This window comes from Cricetulus griseus, assembly GCF_003668045.3.
Source record: "Cricetulus griseus strain 17A/GY chromosome 1 unlocalized genomic scaffold, alternate assembly CriGri-PICRH-1.0 chr1_0, whole genome shotgun sequence".
Taxonomy (NCBI): domain Eukaryota; kingdom Metazoa; phylum Chordata; class Mammalia; order Rodentia; family Cricetidae; genus Cricetulus; species Cricetulus griseus.
In genome coordinates, this window is record NW_023276806.1 from 248,669,259 (window position 1) to 248,688,352 (window position 19,094).

General features: G+C 54.1%; 2 protein-coding genes across 4 annotated transcripts; one reads left to right on the top strand and one right to left on the bottom strand.

Annotated features, from left to right (window-relative positions):
- Positions 1-197: 197 nt before the first annotated feature.
- On the top strand, positions 198-9,730 carry Ddx49 (DEAD-box helicase 49). The gene is made up of 13 exons (XM_027394674.2): positions 198-354; positions 1,612-1,735; positions 4,127-4,212; positions 4,296-4,417; positions 4,967-5,154; positions 5,244-5,384; positions 5,825-5,900; positions 6,539-6,615; positions 6,758-6,855; positions 7,372-7,446; positions 7,984-8,072; positions 8,160-8,231; positions 8,358-9,730. The coding sequence occupies exons 1-13, from the start codon at positions 240-242 to the stop codon at positions 8,535-8,537; spliced, it is 1,443 nt and encodes a 480-aa protein (XP_027250475.1). The 5' UTR covers positions 198-239; the 3' UTR covers positions 8,538-9,730.
- On the bottom strand, positions 3,862-17,741 carry Homer3 (homer scaffold protein 3). Of its 3 annotated transcripts, XR_004771585.1 has the most exons (11): positions 17,603-17,741; positions 16,162-16,243; positions 15,895-16,051; positions 15,425-15,556; positions 12,212-12,319; positions 11,526-11,647; positions 10,695-10,851; positions 10,424-10,534; positions 10,242-10,328; positions 4,680-9,098; positions 3,862-4,444 (listed from the first exon to the last, which is right to left on the bottom strand). XR_004771585.1 is itself a non-coding variant. In XM_027394675.2 (10 exons), the coding sequence occupies exons 2-10, from the start codon at positions 16,173-16,175 to the stop codon at positions 8,907-8,909; spliced, it is 1,080 nt and encodes a 359-aa protein (XP_027250476.1). In that variant the 5' UTR covers positions 16,176-16,243; positions 17,603-17,741; the 3' UTR covers positions 3,862-8,906. The 3 variants fall into 3 exon arrangements, 1 of the variants encoding a protein (XP_027250476.1); XM_027394675.2 differs by having other exon boundaries at positions 3,862-9,098; XR_003481043.2 differs by lacking the exon at positions 3,862-4,444 and having other exon boundaries at positions 8,963-9,098; positions 10,058-10,328.
- Between the last annotated feature and the right edge of the window lie 1,353 nt (positions 17,742-19,094).

The following is a 19,094-nucleotide window of genomic DNA, read 5'->3' on the forward strand; positions in this document are numbered from 1 at the left end:
CCCGCCGCCAGGAATTGTGGGGAAGAGTTGTACCGAACCAATCGGCGGTATGGAAACTGAAGCCGCGTGAGGCAAAGACTCCTGGGAACTGTAGTTCAAATCCCGTCAGCCAGCGAGAAGGCTTCAAGCAGAAAACGTCAGTAAGGCGGTTCAGGCTGGGATTGGCTGAGGGGCGTGAGCGTGACGTTCGCTAACAGCGCGCCGGAAATAGGCTTCACTTCTCGGCGCCGGTCTCGGGCATGGCGGGGTTCGCTGAGCTCGGGCTCTCATCGTGGCTCGTGGAACAATGTCGGCAGCTGGGGCTGAAGCAGCCCACGCCGGTGCAGCTCGGTTGCATCCCAGCCATTCTGCAGGGTGAGTGCCCTCCTCTCCTCCCGTGCCGTTCTTTGTCCACCAGCCAGGTCGGCCTTGGTTGTGTCGGGGACGCCCAGCACTGACGTTTAGGCTGCGACTGACTCACTGTCAGATAGGCTGTGGCACTCCCGGAGTTTCCGTAGTGCCCAAGCATAGGGGGAGTTTGGTGAATTAACCCAGGCCACCGGCGGTCTTTCGGGCTTACTAAAAGAAACGGGAGCCGTCAAACTCAGGGCTCCGGGTTCGTGGCAATGCTCTTCGTCCCTGTTCACTTTTGCCATTTCAGAGAGAGCCTTGGAACCAGTCTCCCCGATACTGAGCCAGTGGAAGCAGAAAGATCTAGAGTTCCGGGTAGTCCTCAGCTATGTAGCAAGTTCAAGACCAGCCTGGGCTACTTGAAACCTTGTTTCAAAGAAGCAATCATAATAATTATTGGAAATTAGACAGTAACAAATTCAAGAAACTAATGAAAGTGAAACAGTTTTTAATATTCCATTCCGCAGAAAGGGTGCCAGCATAGGGAAAAGTCAAAAATGCCTGGTGTGCTCATCTTTACCAAATTTTTGAAGCCTTCCATAGACCAGCAGAACTTGTCCCCTTCCCAGATTCCCCATTCCATTGGCTTAGGACCCCCAAGCCGCCAGACGAATAATTTGGAGTTTGAGGCTGCCCCCCTTTTTTTGCCCATGGGTTCAGTCACAGTAGACACCTGTAATTCTCCATCCCTTATAATTCTTTTTTTTTCCCCTTTGAGACTTGGTTTCTCTGTGTAGCTTTGGAGCCTATCCTGGCACTCGCTCTGGAGACCAGGCTGGCCTGGAACTCACAGAGATCCCCCTGCCTCTGCCTCCCGAGTGCTGGGATTAAAGGCGTGTGCCACCAGCGCCCGGCCATCTCTTAGAATTCTAAGGCAATCAGCCACCAACTAGGGGAAAGAGGGGCCCACCACCTCCTGTTCATCTGCACTTTTGATGAATTCTGTCTGCATGTATGCCTGCAGGCCAGAAGAGGGGACCAGATCTCAATACAGATGGTTGGGAGCAACCATGTGGTTGCTGGGAGTTGAACTCAGGACCCCTGGGAGAGGAGACAGTGCTCTTAACCTGAGTCATCTCTCCAGCCCAGCTTTTGATGAATTCTAAGCACACCTCATATTGAAAAGAGACCATAACCGTCTGTTTCTTACAATGAGTGAATGCCCAACGGACCAATTGTGGCCCTTGCTTCATGTTGATAACTGCTTTGCCATCTGCCCAGGTCGGGATTGTTTGGGCTGTGCAAAGACAGGAAGTGGCAAGACAGCTGCCTTTGTACTTCCCATCCTGCAGAAGCTGTCTGAGGACCCATACGGCATCTTCTGCCTGGTCCTGACACCCACCAGGTGAGCATACAGCACTGATCTGACTATGTTTTCTTAATTCAAGTGCCCTGACCTTGAGCTACCCTTTCCTTGTAACGAGTCTTTCTGTCCCTCCAGCCAGTTCCCAAATAATAACAGAGGCTTATTCTGAAAGCTCAGCCTGTAGCTTAGGCTTGTTCCAGCTCTTAACTTACGTTAACCCATTTGTACCATTTATGTTCTATCACGCAGCATTACCTCTCTTCCATCTCGCACCTCCTGTTTCCTCTCTGTGTCTCCTGGCTTCTCCTGGATCCTCCTCTTCCTTTCTCTCCCCAGAAATCCCGCCTATACTTACTGCTTAGCTGTTGGCTGTTCAGCTTTTTATTACACCAATCACAGCAATATATCTTCACATGGTGTACAAATATCCCACAACATTTGTGTGAAATGGCGTAAGAATCTCTCCTTCTTGTAGGGATGCTGAATCAAGCAGCACTCATGGTGTGGAAGGTTCCCGGTGCTTGGGGAAGGGCCACCTGCATACATCCACACAGAGACATATGTGTCATTAAAATAGCGATGTGTTTTAACCAGCAGTCTCACAGTGAGGGAAACAAAAAGATATTCTTGGGCCAGCAAGATTGCTTAGTAGGGAAAGGTGTTTGTGTATAATCCCGGGGACACACACATGGTGGAAGGAGAGAACTGACTGAGTAGATTGGCCTCTGACCAACCACAGAAGCACCACTGCACACACGCCCACTAAAAGATATTGTAGATATGTAGGTTCTTGTGGACAGAGGTTGAGAGGGCCAGGGTACAGAAAGGACGCTGTGGCATTATTAGAGCACCTTGCATATGGCTCTCAAGTGTCACACCAAAGGTTAGCTTGGGTATGTGGGTGCATGTGTGTGTAGGCTGTTTAGAGGCCAGAGAGTAATTCAGGTATGTTCCTTAATTGTCCTCTACCTTATTTGCTTTTTTTGGTTTTGTTTTTTGTTGTTTTGTTTTTTGAAACAGGGTTTCTCTGTGTAGCCTTGGCAGTCCTGGAACTCACTCTGTAGACCAGGCTGGTTGCTGCCTCCCAGGTACTGGGATTAAAGGCATGAGCCACCACTGCCCAGCCTTTTTTTTTTTTGTTTTTTTTTTTTTTGTTTTCTTATTTGCTTTAAAAAAAAAAAGATTTCTTTTTAATGATAGCTATGTCTCTATGTGGGTATGTGCATGTGAGTGTAGTATTCATGTGGTCAGCAGAGGGTGTCAGATCCCCTGGAATTACATGCTGCTGTAAGCTGCCTAATGAGAGTACTAGGAACTCAAGTCCTCTTCAAGAGCAGTAACTTGCTCCAAACCATTGGATCATCTTTTGAACTCCTTTCCACCTCCACCCCCACAGGGTCTTACTATGTAACTCTGGCTGTCTTAGAACTCACTGTGTAGACCAGGCTGACACTGAACTCACAAGAGACCCTCCCACCTCTGCCTCACAAGTGCTGGGATTAAAGGTGTGTGCCACTATATCCAGCCAAAGATTTATTGGTTTTTGTGCTTTGTACACTAGAAGAGGGCATCAAATCCCACTATAGACAGTTGTGAGCCACCATATGAGTGCTGGGAATTAAACTCAGGGCCTCTGGAAGAACAGCCATTGCCCTTAACTACTGAGCCTTGTCCCCAACCCCATCTTTTTTTTTTTTTTTTGAGACAGGGCCTCTCTCACTGAAACTAGGGCTCATTAACCCAGCAAGCCCCAGCCATCCTCGTGTCTCATTGTTCTTCCTCACCCACACTGAGGTGAGAGGTATGGCTGCATGCTGAGCTTTTACAAGGATGCTGCTGATCTGAACTCGGGTCCTCAAGCTTGAGCAGAACAGTCTGCCCTTATATGTTGACTTATGTTTGTATGTGCGTGCCATGTGTTCATATGGAGGTCAGAGGACCACCTGCAGGAATTAGTTCTTATCCTCCACCATGTGGTTCCTAGGGATGGGACTTGGGATGTTAGCTTGTATCTTGCCTGCTGAGCCATGCTGCCAATCCCCCTAGAATTGATTTTGAGGAGGCCATCCACATTATGGAGGTGGAGACCAGAAGGAGAAAGGATGGGAGGTGGGTACAGGTGCTCACTGATGTGGGCAGAATAAAGGAGTTCACAAAGCCCGAAATAAAAGAATATCAAATATTTATTTGGGGAACACTTACAATAGAAAGGTAGAGAGCCCTCGGCTTCTGCCCAAAAGCACTGGGACTGCAATCTGATCTACAGCCACTGCCCAAGAAAGCTCATGAGCAAGAGCGTGCACAACCCTGTCCTTCCACTTTTAGGCAGGCAAGCCCCAAAGCATGACTTGTTTCCTGTCCCAAAAGTTATTGGATAAACTGAATAAAATCCCACAACACACTGACCCAGCTGGTCCTTTTCATCCACAGGGAGCTGGCCTACCAGATTGCTGAGCAGTTCCGGGTGCTGGGAAAGCCCCTGGGCCTGAAGGACTGCATTATCGTTGGCGGCATGGGTAATCGGGGCTGAGAGGCTGGGGTGGGTCATGGGGGCCCTGCTGGTCCCACCTACCCAGCCTCACCTCTCCCTCTACTCCAGACATGGTGGCACAGGCACTGGAGCTCTCTCGGAAGCCACACGTAGTGATCGCCACTCCTGGGCGCCTGGCTGACCACCTGCGCAGCTCCAACACTTTGAACATGAAAAAGATCCGATTCCTGGTAAGCCAGTGATGCTCCCCCTCGGTCCTGGAGCCGAAAACCACTGTGAAACATGCAGTATCCATCCTTTCTTCTCTCCTTTCCCTTGCTCTCTGCTTTTGTTTGAGGAGGGTCTCTCTCTGTAGCCCCAGCTATGCTGGAACTCTGTTTAAATGTGGGCCACTGTGCTCTGCTGGCATTCATTCCTGACACTGGTTTCACAGATCACTGGGCAAAGGGCTAGAAATAAAGACAAGGGCCACCTGGGCATGTTGGCACTTACCTATTGTATCCCAATACTCGGGAGGTGGTGGCAGAAGGGTCTCTATGAGTTAGAGGCCAGCCAGGTCTACATAGTAAGTTCCAGGACAGCCAGAGCTACACATGGAGATCCTGCCTCAAACAAACACAAAGCTCAGTAGAGACAAGAGGGCCTGCAGAGTAGTGACATGGCCTAACGCTGGGACAGTGCTCTGGAGCACATTGCACACAGTCCTTGAAAAGCAGGTGTGCTGGGCTTAGGGCAGCTCTTGCACTGGTCCAGCCCTGTCTCCCACCCCTCTGATCCAGGTGATGGATGAGGCCGACCGATTGCTGGAGCAAGGTTGCACCGATTTCACTGCAGACCTGGAGACCATCCTGGCAGCCATTCCAGTGCGCAGGCAGACGCTGCTGTTCAGTGCCACGCTGACCGACACACTCAAAGAGCTGCAGGGCCTGGCCACCAACCAGCCCTTCTTCTGGGAGGCTCAGGCCCCGTGAGTCCTAAAGCTGTGGTGAGGGTCAGACCAGAGAGTCAGACAGAAGGGGTAACTTAGGCTGTGTTTCTCCGACCTTCCACCTCCAGGGTTCGGACAGTGGAGCAGCTTGACCAGCGCTACCTGCTGGTGCCGGAGAAGGTGAAGGATGCCTACCTGGTGCACTTGGTCCAGACCTTCCAAAACCAGCTGGAGGACTGCTCCATCATCATCTTCACCAACACCTGCAAGTGAGTGAGAAGCTCCCCTCATGTGAAGGTGAAGCTAGACCAGGCCTGGCCTGCTAGTGCTGGTGTGTTATTCTAACACCCAGGAGGCATGCAGATCTGTGAGTTCCAGGCCAGCCTGAGCTACACAGTGAGCCCTTGACTCAAACAAAACAAAAATCTCAAAATAGCTGTTGGCTTTGTCAGCTTGAGTCAGAAGGGCAGAGATGGGCTTCTGTGTCTTTTTGTGGAGTGGGGCTGAGTGGCCGTCAAGCTCAGCAGGGACCAGCCTGAGAGCACTATTCTGGGAGTCAGCGCCACGGTTGGGGCTGGTCCTTGTTGGTTCCAGCTTTGAGAGCACGGCAGGCAGGCAGCAGACCTAGTGTTTCTCCGACCCCTAGGCCACCTGTGTGATGTCTCAGTGGGTTGGGACAGGGACACCACAACCATCCCTTTCCCACCAGGACCTGTCAAGTCCTTTGTATGATGCTGCGGAAGTTGAGCTTCCCCACGGTGGCACTGCACTCCATGATGAAGCAGGTGATGGGCACGGCACAGCCTCTCCAGTCTTGCAGGTCACCAGAGGCTGGGCATGGGGTTCAGTTGGAAGAGTGCTGTCTAGCATGTGTGAGACCCTGGGTTTATATGCCTGTTACATGTATACCTGGACTCCCAGCACTCTGGAGGTGGGGAGGAGCAGGAAATCAGAAAATCAAAGCCATCTTAGGCTAATGGAGACCCTGTGTTTTGTTTTTGGTTTTTGTTTCTGAGACAGGGTCTCTCTATGTAGTACCTGTCTGTCTTGGGACTCTCCATTTAGACCAGGCTGGTCTCAGAGATCCTCCTGGCTCTGCCTCCTAAATGCTGGAATTAAAGGTGTGCACCACCACACCCGGTGTGACCCTGTCTTTGATTTTTCGAGACAGGGTTTCTCTGTGTAGCTTTGTAAACCAGGCTGCCTACCTCTGCTTCCCGAGTCCTGGGAATGCACCACCACTGCCCAGTTCAGCCCTGTCTTTATTTAAAAAAAAAAAAAGATATCACAGCTAAGTGATGTCCCACCCTCTCCCCGTGTCACTCTGTTGTCCCATTTGGCTTTGGGACTACCTCCTCCCTGGTCTCTGCCTGTCCTAGCACCCTCCATCTGCTCACAAACCTCTCCCCCACCTGTGGCACAGAAAGAGCGCTTTGCAGCCCTGGCCAAGTTCAAGTCCAGTGTGTACCGGATTCTTATTGCCACTGATGTGGCCTCAAGGTGAGTAGGCCCAGTGCAGCCTGCCTGTCCTCCAGTGGCCTGGACCCCATGAGGACAGGAAGCTGGGCTGCACATGGGGAGTGCTGAGTGTCAGCCTTGGTCTCCCCCTTGGATTCCCCAGCTGAGTGATTCATACCTCCAGGGGCCTGGACATCCCCACTGTGCAAGTTGTCATCAACCACAACACCCCCGGGCTCCCCAAGATCTACATCCACCGAGTTGGTCGAACAGCCCGTGCAGGTGAGCAGAGCCGGCCGGCTATGTGAGGTTCTAGCTGTGGCGAGAGACACTGGGGAGCTCAGGTCTGTCATGAGACAGACCTCGAGGCTCAGTCCCAACCTTCCCTCTGTGCTCCAGCCTGGCATCTCACTGGGGTGTGACCCAGGGGCCAGGGAGACATCTGCTTTGCTATTTCCCCATGCTGTAACCCTGTGGCCTTAGGGAATTCTGAGCAGCCTGTCAGGTGTGCATCAGCTTGGTCACCACTGGAGAGGGGACAGCAGAGCAGGCCTAAGGCCTGGCTTCCCGGCAGCCTAGCTAAAAAGGGAAAGCCTCACAGGAGGCCAGCTTAGCAGAGTTGTCTCCCATTGCCCTGCAGCTCCCACATACAGACCCTACCCTGGGTGGAGCCCTAGTCCTCTGAACTGGTCCCTTCCTACCAAGTTCTTGTTCTGAGCCTCTGAGAATCTTGGAGCCAACCAGCTGGGATGAGCCCCTTGGTGGGGCCCAAGTCCTATAACATGTATGTCCCCACAGGGCGGCAGGGACAGGCCATCACACTGGTGACACAGTATGACATCCACCTTTTGCATGCTGTCGAGGAGCAGATCAGTAAGTGGGTAGGGTCTGTGGGTGGCCTCCCTGCCTGGGCCACCTTAGAACTTTACACAGTGCAGAGTGCTCTGTTAATGGTACCCAGCCAACACTACAACAATGCCTGCTGAAGGTGCGTCTGTGGGAGGGAGGTGGGCCAGGACTTGAGCCCTCTCCACATCTTAACAGCCACTGAGACAACCATCTGAACCCTGCAGCACACTTCCCTGAGCTCTCTGGGTTTAGGCTGCAGTGGCCTAGAAGTCCTGGGATCACAGGCACCTGCATCTCAGTTCATTCCATTTATTCATTCATTTATTTGAGACAAATCCTTGCTCTAGGGAGCTGGCCTGGGACTCACAGTGAACCCCCTGCCTCCTCTCCCACAATGCTGTGACAGGCATGTGCCACCAAGTTTGGCACAATTTTGCTTCTTTTAAATGTTATTGGTCCAAATATGGGGACCAGACATCCAGAACTGGGGGTGCAGAGAGCCAGTCGCACTCACAGCTCAACTCAGTGCTGCTGGTCTTGCTCTCCCACCCTGCCCCGCAGAGAAACAGCTGGAGGAACTGGTGGTGGAGGAGGCCGAGGTCCTGAACATCCTCACGCAGGTCAACGTGGTTCGCAGAGAGTGCGAGATCGTGAGTGTGGCCACTGGGGTGTGCACAGGGCGGGTTGTGAAGCAGGGCTCCCTGCAGACCTGCCCTGACCCGTGCCTTCCCGGCTAGAAACTGGAGGCTTCCCATTTTGATGAAAAGAAGGAGATCAACAAGCGGAAGCAGCTGATCCTGGAGGGGAAGGTATGGACAGAGGGCAGGGAGGGGGCCAGGCATGGGGATGTGGCCAGTAGGGTGGCCTGGGCTTGGGGATGGAGCCTTTCCCTGGGAAGCCTCAGGCTCCCATCTCAGCCAGGCTTCCTTCCTCAGGACCCCGACCTGGAGGCCAAGCGCAAGGCGGAGCTGGCCAAGATCAAGCAACAGAACAAGCGCTTCAAGGAGAAGGTGGGGCAGACCCTTCGTCGACAGAAACTGGGGAGTGCGGGCCAGGGGGCTCGTCCTCCCAGACCTCGGCCTCCAGCACAGACCCAGGCCGAGGCGCAGACCTGAGTGTGAACCTGTTGCTGCTAGTCCCCTGGGTGGGCTGCAGAGGATCTTAGTAAACACTCTGAACATGTCAGTCCGACTTGAGAATGGGGCGGGATGGGTGCAGGGCTGCGGGTCTCTGGTTATCAGAGCCTCTCTCTGTTGCCCTGTGGGGATGACTGCTGTGGCCCTTCCTCACATCCCTGGGGTGCAGGGCAGCAGCGGCCAGCAACAGGTGCCAGCAATATCATGTGCTTGTACAGCCACGTAGAAGTGTAATCTGGGTATCAGCGCCACCCATGGATTCTAGAAAACTCTACACAGTGCAAAGCTCAGAGGCAGAGGTGGTCCCCAGCCAGGGCACCTGGGATGCCACAGACCCACCTGGGCCAACTATGGTGCGGCCTCTGCCAGGCGTGCCAGGCCCTCACGCAACTCACTCAGCTCGAACAGCCGCACATCCAGCAGCTGCGCGGCCCTGCCCACTTCCACCCGTGCACGCTCCCGCTCGGCCCGCGCCTCCTCCAGGCTGCATTCCATGGTTCGCAGCTGCTGCTCCAACTCCGCATTCCGAGTCTCCAGATCCTACAGGGGGAAAAAGGGATGCGGGGTGAGATAACCTGTGGAGCTTCTGGTTGCCTGCCCTGCTGTGTGGCCCCCACAGGCTGGAAGATGACAACAGTAAAGTCTGAAAAGTGTGAGGTGACCAACAGCCACATAGAAAGCTGAGCAGAGTGGTTGGCAAGCACTTGTGATCCCAGCACTCGGGAGACTGGCTGGCCTAAGCCTTACCCAGCCCAGCTCAGTAACAACACCCTGTGTCTAAAAGCAACATGAAGGGCTGTTTGGTTCAGTGTTTCAGAGTATGAACTTCTGGGGACCTTCCTAGCACGCATGGGAAGCCACTGAACCACACATAACTCTCTGGCCTCTAAGGGAATCTTCAGAGTATACAAACCCATACATAGAACTAAATCTTAAAACCAGATACACCTGGGCGGAACATGGTGGGGCACACCTTTAATCCCAGGTGGATCTCTGAGAGAAACACAGTATCAAAGACAAAAAGACCCAAGATGAAGGTTTCATCCCCGGTACCCACGTGGTGGAAGCAGAGAACTGACCTCATGACCTCAGGAAAAATACCAAAGACATAGAAACATTTTTAACAAAATGAGTAGTTTATAATTAAAGAAATAATAAAGTGCTGAATTCCAGTCCCTCCTCCATGTGAAATCCTGGGCTCCAGGTGCAGCCAGCTGCTGTAACCCCAAGGGTGGGAGAACAGACCCTCAGCACCCAGCCTGGACAATCTGAGCTCCATGCTCAGTGAGATGATTGTCTCAAAGGATGAGGTGGGGCAAAATTGAAGCCACTGGGCTCCAGCCTCTGGCCGCCTCATGAGCATGCACACAAATCCACAGGGGAGCACCTGTATGTGCACACTCTGCAAACAACCTCCTCACTGGAAATACAATATTGTCCCCCAGGTAGGCCACCAATTCTGGGGTCCTGTCCTCAACAATTGGACAAGCTGCACTCACCCCCAAGGACAACAGGGTCATTTCTCCCCAGGAATCTCCACCGGACGCTCCAAGTACTTTCTCTGAAAACTCCCCTGGGTCTCAGACTGCCCAAGTGTGGTGAGAGTAGGATTGAGGCTGGTCTCTTTAAGGGTTCACAGCTTTGGGTAGTTACTCCCATTCTACCTCAGGGGCCACAGCCAACCTGAACCTTCTGCTGTGTCTCCTCCCGCTCAGTGGTGTCAGGCGCTTCTCTTGTCCCTGAGCTCTGATTCTTCAAAGTCTGGATCTCCTAGAGAAAAAAGGTCACAGGTCTGCTCAGAAAGGCCCTGGATTCCCTAAGACACATGGATGAGGGCAAGACCCCAGAGCTTGCCCCTGGCTTACCTGGTCCTTGGTCTGCACCCTAGCCTCCAGTTGCTCCACAGACTGGCTGGCTGCCTCCTTCTCACCCACCAGGACTGGCTCTGCAGCAGCCTGGGCCTCCAGCTCTGCCACCTGTACATACACAGGCAGTTCAGGCATGTCACCCTCTGTGACATGGAGGGCCTGATGACCCATGGGAGGCTCTTAGGGTCTCGAGTCATCTTACAGCAAGAAATGATAACTCTGGAGACTGACAGGGCAGAAGGGATGTGAGGGGGTGGGGGATCCTCACCCGCTGCTGCAGGCGTTCGGCCTCTGCCCGTTGGGCCTCTAGCTGCTGCCTCCATTGTGAGGCAGCCGCGTTGGCCTCGCGAAGGGCCCCTGCCAGCCTCTGGTTGCTGTCCTGCAGCGCAAAGAACTCAGCCTCCCACTGGACCTCGCCCACGGAGCTGTGGGGAAGACACCGGGCTGGGGGCGTGCATGGTCAGCGCAGGTGGCATCTGGTGGAGAGCCTCCTGGGCTAGGATTAGGGTCAAAACAACACTAAGCTAGGGAGTGGGGACCATGCATGTGGAGCTGAGACAGGAGGGTACCCTTAAGTTCGATGCCAGTCTAGGCTACATAATGAGTTCCAGGCCAGAGTGGGCTACACAGGGAGACCCTACCTCCAGAAATTTTGGGAACCTATCCCTGCCCCTCCCAGATTGCACGTGAGAGCCATGGAATGGGTGCCAGTGATGCTGGAGGAGCAGCCTCCTCTCCAGATGAGGCAGAAACCAATTGCCTCCTCCTTTCCCAAGTCTGCAGCCCAGGTTCCTACCCCACACCCTGCCAGCTGCTGCTGCTGCAGTCCACACCCACACAAGACTTGCTCCAAAATGACCACGGCCTTCCAAAGCCCCATCCTACACCCCTTAGTCACACCCCTGACCCCAGCAACACCACGTCCTCTGCATCCTAAAGACCCGTCCTGGGGATTCCTTGGCACAATCCCTTATAAGGTGCCAGCCAAGGCCCTGCACCCAGAAACACTACTCCCACCACCCTAAAGCTCAGTCCTAGTCACAATACACCCCTCAGGCTTCTGCTGTGCCCATCAAGCAGCACCTGCCCTACCCCTCACCCTTCTGACAGCATCTTCTTCAACCGCTCCCGCTCGGTAGGTCCAGGGGCATCAGCACTCTGGCTGCGGAACAGCTTCTCCTCTCCCGGACCATTGGTGCTGACCAAGGGGCTTGGGGGAACCTGTGTATGGGAGCCAGGACTGGGTCAAGGTGAGCACTTGCCTTAGTCAAGACGCAGTAGGAGCTAAGGCTAATTGAGTTTAGGACTGGGGTCACTGGGGTATTGATTGAGATCAGGGAGTCTTAACTGACCTGTGAAGCCTAGTGTGTGTCTCCCCTCCTCACCCTCCATAGCTCCCCAGACCCCTGGATAGAGGAACCCCCCCCCCACACACACACACACACACACACGACTTGGTTTTCACTAAACCCTCAAGACCCGAACAACCTACGGAAACAGGACTCTGAACACTTGAAAGTTTTCCCCTGGGCACAGAGACTTCAAACAACCCACATAAAACTGAGGCATGGGCTGGAGAGATGGCTCAGTAGGTCACCAAGCCTGATGCCATGCTGAAAGGAGAGAGCTGACTCCCACAAATTGTCCTCAGATGTGTGCACACACACACATAAGCGCAGTAATGCCATCAGCCAGCCTTAGACACCCTGACATCAGAAGCATATCCAGCTGTCTCGTGAGTGGTAGGCATGGGGCCCAGCAGACATGGAGTACAGGAATACTTACCTGGTGGGACACAAGGGCTAGGGCAGGACTAGTGAATTCTCCACCATCTTGAGATTTCTCCCGAGCCAGCCTGGCAGCTTCCTTCACCTCCTGAAACTTCTCAGCAAACTGGGGAGTGAGACATGGGACAGTCAGAAAGCATCCCCTACCACCTGTCACACCACCCCTATCCCCCACCTGCCCTGTCACCCCGGAGCCTTGAAGGGGAGGCTGGAAAAGGTCAACCCTGTGACCATCTTGGGTGTCAAGGGTGTGTGTGTGGTGTGTGCCAGAGGTGACATTAAGGTTCTGAGCCACGCAGAAAGGGACTCCTTGTTCCTGTCAGGCTGGCTTGGAGTGCCCATCTGCCTGTCACACTTGCCAGTATCTCATGACGCAGGGAAGGGCGTCCCCAGGCAGTGAGAGTGTGGCCTCCTGCATACCTTCTCCTAAAGAGAGGTCTGACATCTAGTGCTGGTTCTGTGGTTGTAATGATGCATTTTCTTTTCATTTTGAAATAGTTTTCACAGGGGCTGGAGAGATGGCTCAGCAGGTAAGAACACTGGCTGCTCTTCCAGAGAACCTGGGTTCATTCCTAGCACCCACATGGTGGCTCCCAACTGTAACTCCAGTTGTACGGGACCCAACACCCTCACACAGACATGAATGCAGACAAAATACCAATGCACATAAAATTAAATTAATTTTCTTTGTTTCTTTTTGTTTTGTTTTTCGAGACATGGTTTCTCTGTGGCTTTGGAGGCTGTCCTGGAACTTGCTCTTGTAGACCAGGCTGGTCTCGAACTCACAGAGATCTGCCTGACCTCCCGAGTGCTGGGGTTAAAGGCGTGAGCCACCAACGCCTGGCATTAATTTTCATCTATCAGAAATAATTTGTGGCCTGGCAGTGGTGGTGCTGGCCTTTAACGCCAGCACTCAGGAGGCAGAGACAGGTGGGTCTCTGTGAGTTTGAGGCCAGCCTGGTCTACAAGAGCTAGTTCCAGGACAGCCTCCAAAGCTACACAGAGAAACCCTGTCTCAAAGAGAAAAGAAAATTAATTAATTTTAAAAAATAATGTGAGGCTAGTGACCTGGTTCAGTAAACTTGATGTCAAGCCTGGTGACCTAAGTCCAGTCCATGGGACCTGCATGGCAGGAGGGGACTGACCCCACAGACAGCCCTTTGACTTCCATAACATACCTGCACCCACACACAACACAGAAATAATAAACAAAGGTAATAAAAACTTTTAAAAGAAAACTTTTTAAAATTTATTTTTATTGCTTTTAATTGTATGTACATACATGTAAGTGCCCTCAGAAACTAGAGGCCTCAAATCCCCCTCTTGGAGTTACAGAAGGTTGTGAGCCCACGTGGGTGCTGAACTAACTCAGTCCTGTGCAAGAGCAGCCAGTGCTTTTTTTTTTTTTAGGGAATTTCTTGTTTAGATTTATTTATTTATTTATTTATTTATTTATTTATTTATTATATGTACAGTGTTCGGCACCAAATCTCATTACAGATGGTTGTGAGCCACCATGTGGTTGCTGGGAATTGAACTCAGGATCTTTGGAAGAGCAGGCAGTGTTCTTAACCCCTGAGCCATCTCTCCAGCCCAACAGCCAATGCTCTTAACCTGAGGCCTCTCTCACCCTGAGATGCACTCCTGCTGCCTAAGGTTAGGAATTCAAGATTAGCCTTAGCTATAATGTAAATTTGAGACCAGCTTTGTCTATAAAGCAAGTTCCAGATCAGCTAGGGCTACATACATATAGTGAGGCGACCCCCCCCCACTACCAATGAAATAGAAAAATAAAGGAAGAAAATCATTCAAAAGTCGGACATTGGTGGCTCACACCTTTAATTTCAGCACTCTGGAGTGTGTGTGTGTGTGGGGGGGGGGCGGACAGGTGAATCTCTTTGAGTTCGAGGCCAGCCTGGTCTACAAAGCTACACAGAGAAACCCTGTCTCAAACTCCCCCCACCTCCCCTGCAACAAAAGATGAAAGACTTAGTCTCAAAAAAGTGATGGGGGTGGGATCTGGATCAAGGGCCCATGGGTTAAGAGCACTGGTTGCTCTTGCAGGGAACCCAGGTTCTGTCCCCAACACCCACACGGTGACTCACAGCCATCTGGAACTCGAGTTCCCAGGGACCCAGCGCCCTACACTGGTCTCTGCAGGCATGGTGTCAGCACATACAATGCACATAGATACATACAAGCAAACCACTTATACACATAAGATACATACAAGCAAACCACGTATACACATAAAATAAAAATATTAAACAAACAGAAAATCAAAAGCTGGGCGTGGTGGCTCATGCTTTTAGTGCCAGCACTGGGAGGCAGACAGATCTCTGAGTTCAAGGGCAGCCTGGCCTACAGAGAGAGTTCCAGAAAAGGTAGGAATACACAGAGAAATCCTATCTCAAAAAAAAAAAAAAAAAATTTAGGGGTTGCAATATGGCTCAATGACCTGGTAGTGTAGATGCACACCTTTAATCCCAGGACTTGTGAGGAAGAAGTAGGCAGATCTCAATGAGTTCAAGGCCAGCCTGGTTCCAGAATGATTTTCAGGACAGCCTTGGCTCTCCTGTGTCAAAATACCCCAAACCAAAACAAACAAAACCAAAACCAATACGTTTCGATGAAAGCAAAGGTGTTCGCTGCCCAGGCCTGATGATGATTCCCAGAACCCACATGGTAGACAAGAAGAGAACTGATCCCTGAGAATGCTCTGCCTTGTGCAGGTGTGCCCACACACATTCACACCCAAAGCAACTAAAAAGTAATACGTTTTTATTGAAAAAATTAAGGAGAGATGGCCCAGCAATTACAAGTGCTCCCCAGCACCTATCTCCGGGCGTTCAGTCCCCAGCACCTATCTCCGGGTCCTCAGTCGGTAGCTTAAGCTCCAGGGACATAGTGCCACCCTCTTACCTCTGCAGACATCAGCACACTCATGTCACATGCATACACAAATATACACAAACACAAACAAAAATAAATCTGAAAACTAGTGGACAGAAGCTGGAGAGAGAGGTGCCCCTGGAGCAGGAGGATGTGCTCAGTCCAGGGTTCCATTTGATGCCCCTAAGAGGCACAAGGAGTGTGCAAAGTTGGAGCAAGGTGGCAAATGACCACTACCCAGGGCACGCAAGGGGTCTCGCTATCTGTGAACCTACCCCAAGGAACACAGATGCCAATCACCGCCCATGTCCCCGCCCACCTGGGTCAGCTGCTGTTCAGAGGCAAAGCCTAGGCCATAGACAGTGTTGGCTCGACTATCTGCCCACTGCCCGAACTTCTGCGAGGTTTTGGTGAAGGTCATGTTGGGGGTGACTGTGCTGTTGATGATGGCCTGGGGGTGGGGAAAACAAGATTCAAGGTTAGCAGGAGTGATAAAGACCACCATGAGCAGCCAGCCTCACGGCCTGAGGGAGGAGTATTTAAAGTTTAAGGCCAACCTTGGACTACATAGTGGATTAAAAAATAATTCTAGGCACCTGTCTCAGTAGACGATCCCTACCCAGAATCCCCCAGAGGCATAGCTATGGGCTGATCCCCTGCCTAGAATTCCCCCAGTGAGAGCCCACTGAGGTCTAGCCCTCTAAAGGCTCCCATTGCACAAGTCGCGCAGCCTGGCCCTGTGGCGGCACGTCATGGGGCCAGCACCTGCCCCCAGGACCCTGCTCAGACCTTGGCACCCCCGATGCAGATGATTCGGTACACATTTCTGGTTGCATCGTAGAAATAGGACACAGTAAGTGCGTGCTTGCCGGCGGGGATCCAGTTCCGCTTGGTAGTGGGGTCAATCTGGAACACGTGTGCCCGGGTGCTGAAGATTGGCTGTTCCCTGCGTGGGGGGGGGGGGGGGGAGACGGGGACGGGACAGGGATGACAGAAGTTCTGTAGGGGGCTGGCCACCCAGAGGGCTAGGCCTGACCAGAGTGGGTGGGTGCTCACCTGGCTGTGGACATTGGTCAGGCTGGGATGGGTGGCCTCTAAGGGGTACTCGGAGAGGTGACAGGAGCCTCTTGTTTGGTCTCTGGGGAGAGAAGGGCTTGTGAGCAAGGACCCAGGGATGTTCAGGGCAGGTCCTCCAGGTGACTTCCTTCACAAAAGCAGGAAGGAAGGAATCAGAGCATTTCCTACAGCCACCACCAGTCTCGGCCCAAGCTGGCCTTGAATCACTTGAATCACATACTCACTGTCCAGGTTACCAGCCACTGGGAAAGTCTCTTCCCACAGGAACTGGGCATGAGACCGAGATCAAGTGAGTAGGACATTTTATTCCCCCTCCCATCCAACAGCCCGCAGAGGGCCTAGCATCAAAAAGTGTGACACAGCTGAATCAGTGGTGGCAGCCAGGGGTCCCATCTACTCAGGAGGCCACGGCAGTTAGAGCATGCAGCCTCGGAGTTCAAGGCCACCCCTGGACATCACTGCCAGATCCCCATCTCTGAGAATAAAAGTGGAGTACTTTCAGGGCCTGACAGGGAACTCAGGACCCTCTGCTCCTACCAAAGGGCGGCTTAGCATACACCCCGAGGGCAAGGCTACACCTTGGAGTCCAAGTCGAGGCCAGGGAGCCCTAGCCTATTTAAACGGTAAAATGAAAGTTTGTCTTGGTGGCAAATGTCATCCTACCAGCACTGTGGAGGATGAGACAGAAGGCAAGCGACTCGTCCCAGTCCCCACGATGGGAGCAGAGAACCAGACTGAGAGAAGGGGGCTTCCCTGAGTTTTGGATACCCTCCTGAACCCCCGAATCTGCACTCGAGAAGACTGGGAGGGTCCTGCGGATGCAGGGCCAGGCTCCGGAGGCCAGGGCTGCCCCATGCTGCCGCGGGCAGCGGCTGCTGTGGTGCGGTCACGGGGTCTGAAACCGGAGCCCCCCATGCGGGGGAGGGGCGGCTGAACTCGAGTGGGATAAGTACTAGGACTGGCGGAGACTGGGGAGACGGGGTCCCCGAACCCAGGCCCTTCCGGTCGGGCCGCTCCTGCCGGGACTTGCTGAGGTCGGGAAAAGTTACTCACCAAGAAGTCACGCGCCTCGCAGCGGCGGCGCGGGGCAGGGGATCACGCCCGCGCGCCGTGGGGCTCCTGCCGCAAGCCCCGCGCCGGGCAGCCCTGCGCCCCCCTCCCGGAGCCGCCGACCCGCAACTTTCCAAGCGGCAGAGCTCGCGACTCGGCGCCTCCCACACCTGGAGCCGGGGCTGGGGGACCCGGTGCACTGCGCCCCGCGCCCCAGGACCCCGGCCCTTCAGCCCGCACCCCTCAGCGCCCCGGCCCCGGCCCCGCCGCACAGCCCGCAACTTTGGAAACCGTCTGCGCTCCCGAGCCCTCTGCGCCCCCCGCGCCCCGATCGCGCCTCAGGAGCTGGGCCCCTGTCGGTCCGGCTCACCCCTCGCCGCCGCCTTCGGCCCGCTCCCTCCGCGCGCCCCTCGCTACCCGCGCCTTTGTCTGCGCCGCCTCCGGTCCCATCGCGGCCAGTCCCCGCGCCGCCCCGCCTCTGCACAGCGCCCCCTGCCGGCCAGCGTCCGAGGGCGGGGAGGAGGAGGAGAGCCCAGAAGGGAGCAGGGAGGGCAACCAGCAAGGGCGAAGCGGGGGGAAAGGGATGGGGTGAGGGGCAGAAGAAGGGGAGGAGGGCACCAGGAGGCCAGGAGGAGGGACTGGGGGGGCAGAGGGAGGGAGCAAAAGGAAGAAGCGGGGGTGAGGTGGGCAGGGGACGGAGGGCGGGGCCTGGGAAGGAGTGGGGACTGGAAGGCAGGGTGAGGGGACCGCAGGGCGAGGAGGGCTGAGGGGGACAGGGTAGAGAAGGCGCAGGGAAGGCTGGCCTTTGGAGGGCCGGGAGGGAGGGGCCCATGGGATCAGGGGGTTGGAGCAGAAGGGATTAGAGGCAGGGGCCGGAAAAGAAGGCGGAGCTTCTTGGAGACAGGGAAGAGGTGGAAGGTGGCAGGGGTGAGGGCGGCGGGCTGGAGAAGGGCGTGGAGGGTAGGGGCACAGGAGAGCCTGTCCGGAGGGGCCGTGGGTCAGAGCCCAGGGTGATGGGCTGGAGGCTGCGAAGACAGGGTGGGTGTTGGTGGGTGTATCGGGGCAGGGTGTGTGGACAGCAGCGGACATCCTGGATGAGCCAGAGACCCGGAGATAGCGAGAGACACAGGAAATGAGTGGACAGTGACCCCTTGCTTTCCTGCCTCTTACCAGGGGTGGCCCTGGAGCCTTCAGGTGGCTTCTTGGTTAACTGGGGTCTGGCCGCTGACGCTGTAGGGCTGCGAGATGAGGCTGAGGAGGACAGCGTGTGGCTGCTCGTGGGCTGCATACAGTAGGTGCTCAATGGGTATTGCCAGAGTCTAGTAGCAGGTTCTAGACCTAGCTGGACGGGTTGTCTCACTGTGACATTCCCGCACCCCGGGGCTGAGACCAGACTGGGTCACACAGTGAGACCTTGTCCCCCAAAACAGAAAAAAAATAAAATAAAATGTCTTGGACCCTCAGCTTGAACCCTGCTCCCCAATACAGGTGTGTGGGTGGGGGGCTGCAACTCACTGTGGAGAGCTCTTGCCGAGCTTCCACGGAGCCCTGGGCTCCACCCCAGCACCACGGATTAGTAATGGTGGCACACACCTCTAACCCCAGCACTTGAGAGGAACAGTCAGGCAGAGAGCTCTGTGAGTTCTGGGCTCACCTGGTCTGTATAGTGACTCGAGGTCATCCAGGGCTGCAAAGTGAGACCCTGACTTAAAAAAAAAAAAAAAAAAAAAAAAGCTGGGAGTAACTGGGTTATTAATTGTTTCAGGGTCTCAGGATCCAAGTGTTGGGGACATTAGTGTCTCCTTCCCAGGGGATGGCAAGCCCCTCCAGCTCTATCGTCTCCGGTGCCACTCAGCCCTGGG

Excerpts from the sequence above, each read along its gene's own strand:
- Ddx49 (XM_027394674.2), top strand. The coding sequence starts at position 240 with ATGGCGGGGTTCGCTGAGCTCGGGCTCTCATCGTGGCTCGTGGAACAA. Across the intron at positions 355-1,611 it reads CATCCCAGCCATTCTGCAGG|GTCGGGATTGTTTGGGCTGT; the intron begins GTGAGTGCCCTC and ends CCATCTGCCCAG. Across the intron at positions 8,073-8,159 it reads TTCGCAGAGAGTGCGAGATC|AAACTGGAGGCTTCCCATTT; the intron begins GTGAGTGTGGCC and ends CTTCCCGGCTAG.
- Homer3 (XM_027394675.2), bottom strand. Across the intron at positions 11,648-12,211 it reads TAGCCCTTGTGTCCCACCAG|GTTCCCCCAAGCCCCTTGGT; the intron begins GTAAGTATTCCT and ends TCCCATACACAG. Across the intron at positions 10,852-11,525 it reads AAGAAGATGCTGTCAGAAGG|CTCCGTGGGCGAGGTCCAGT; the intron begins GTGAGGGGTAGG and ends TCTTCCCCACAG.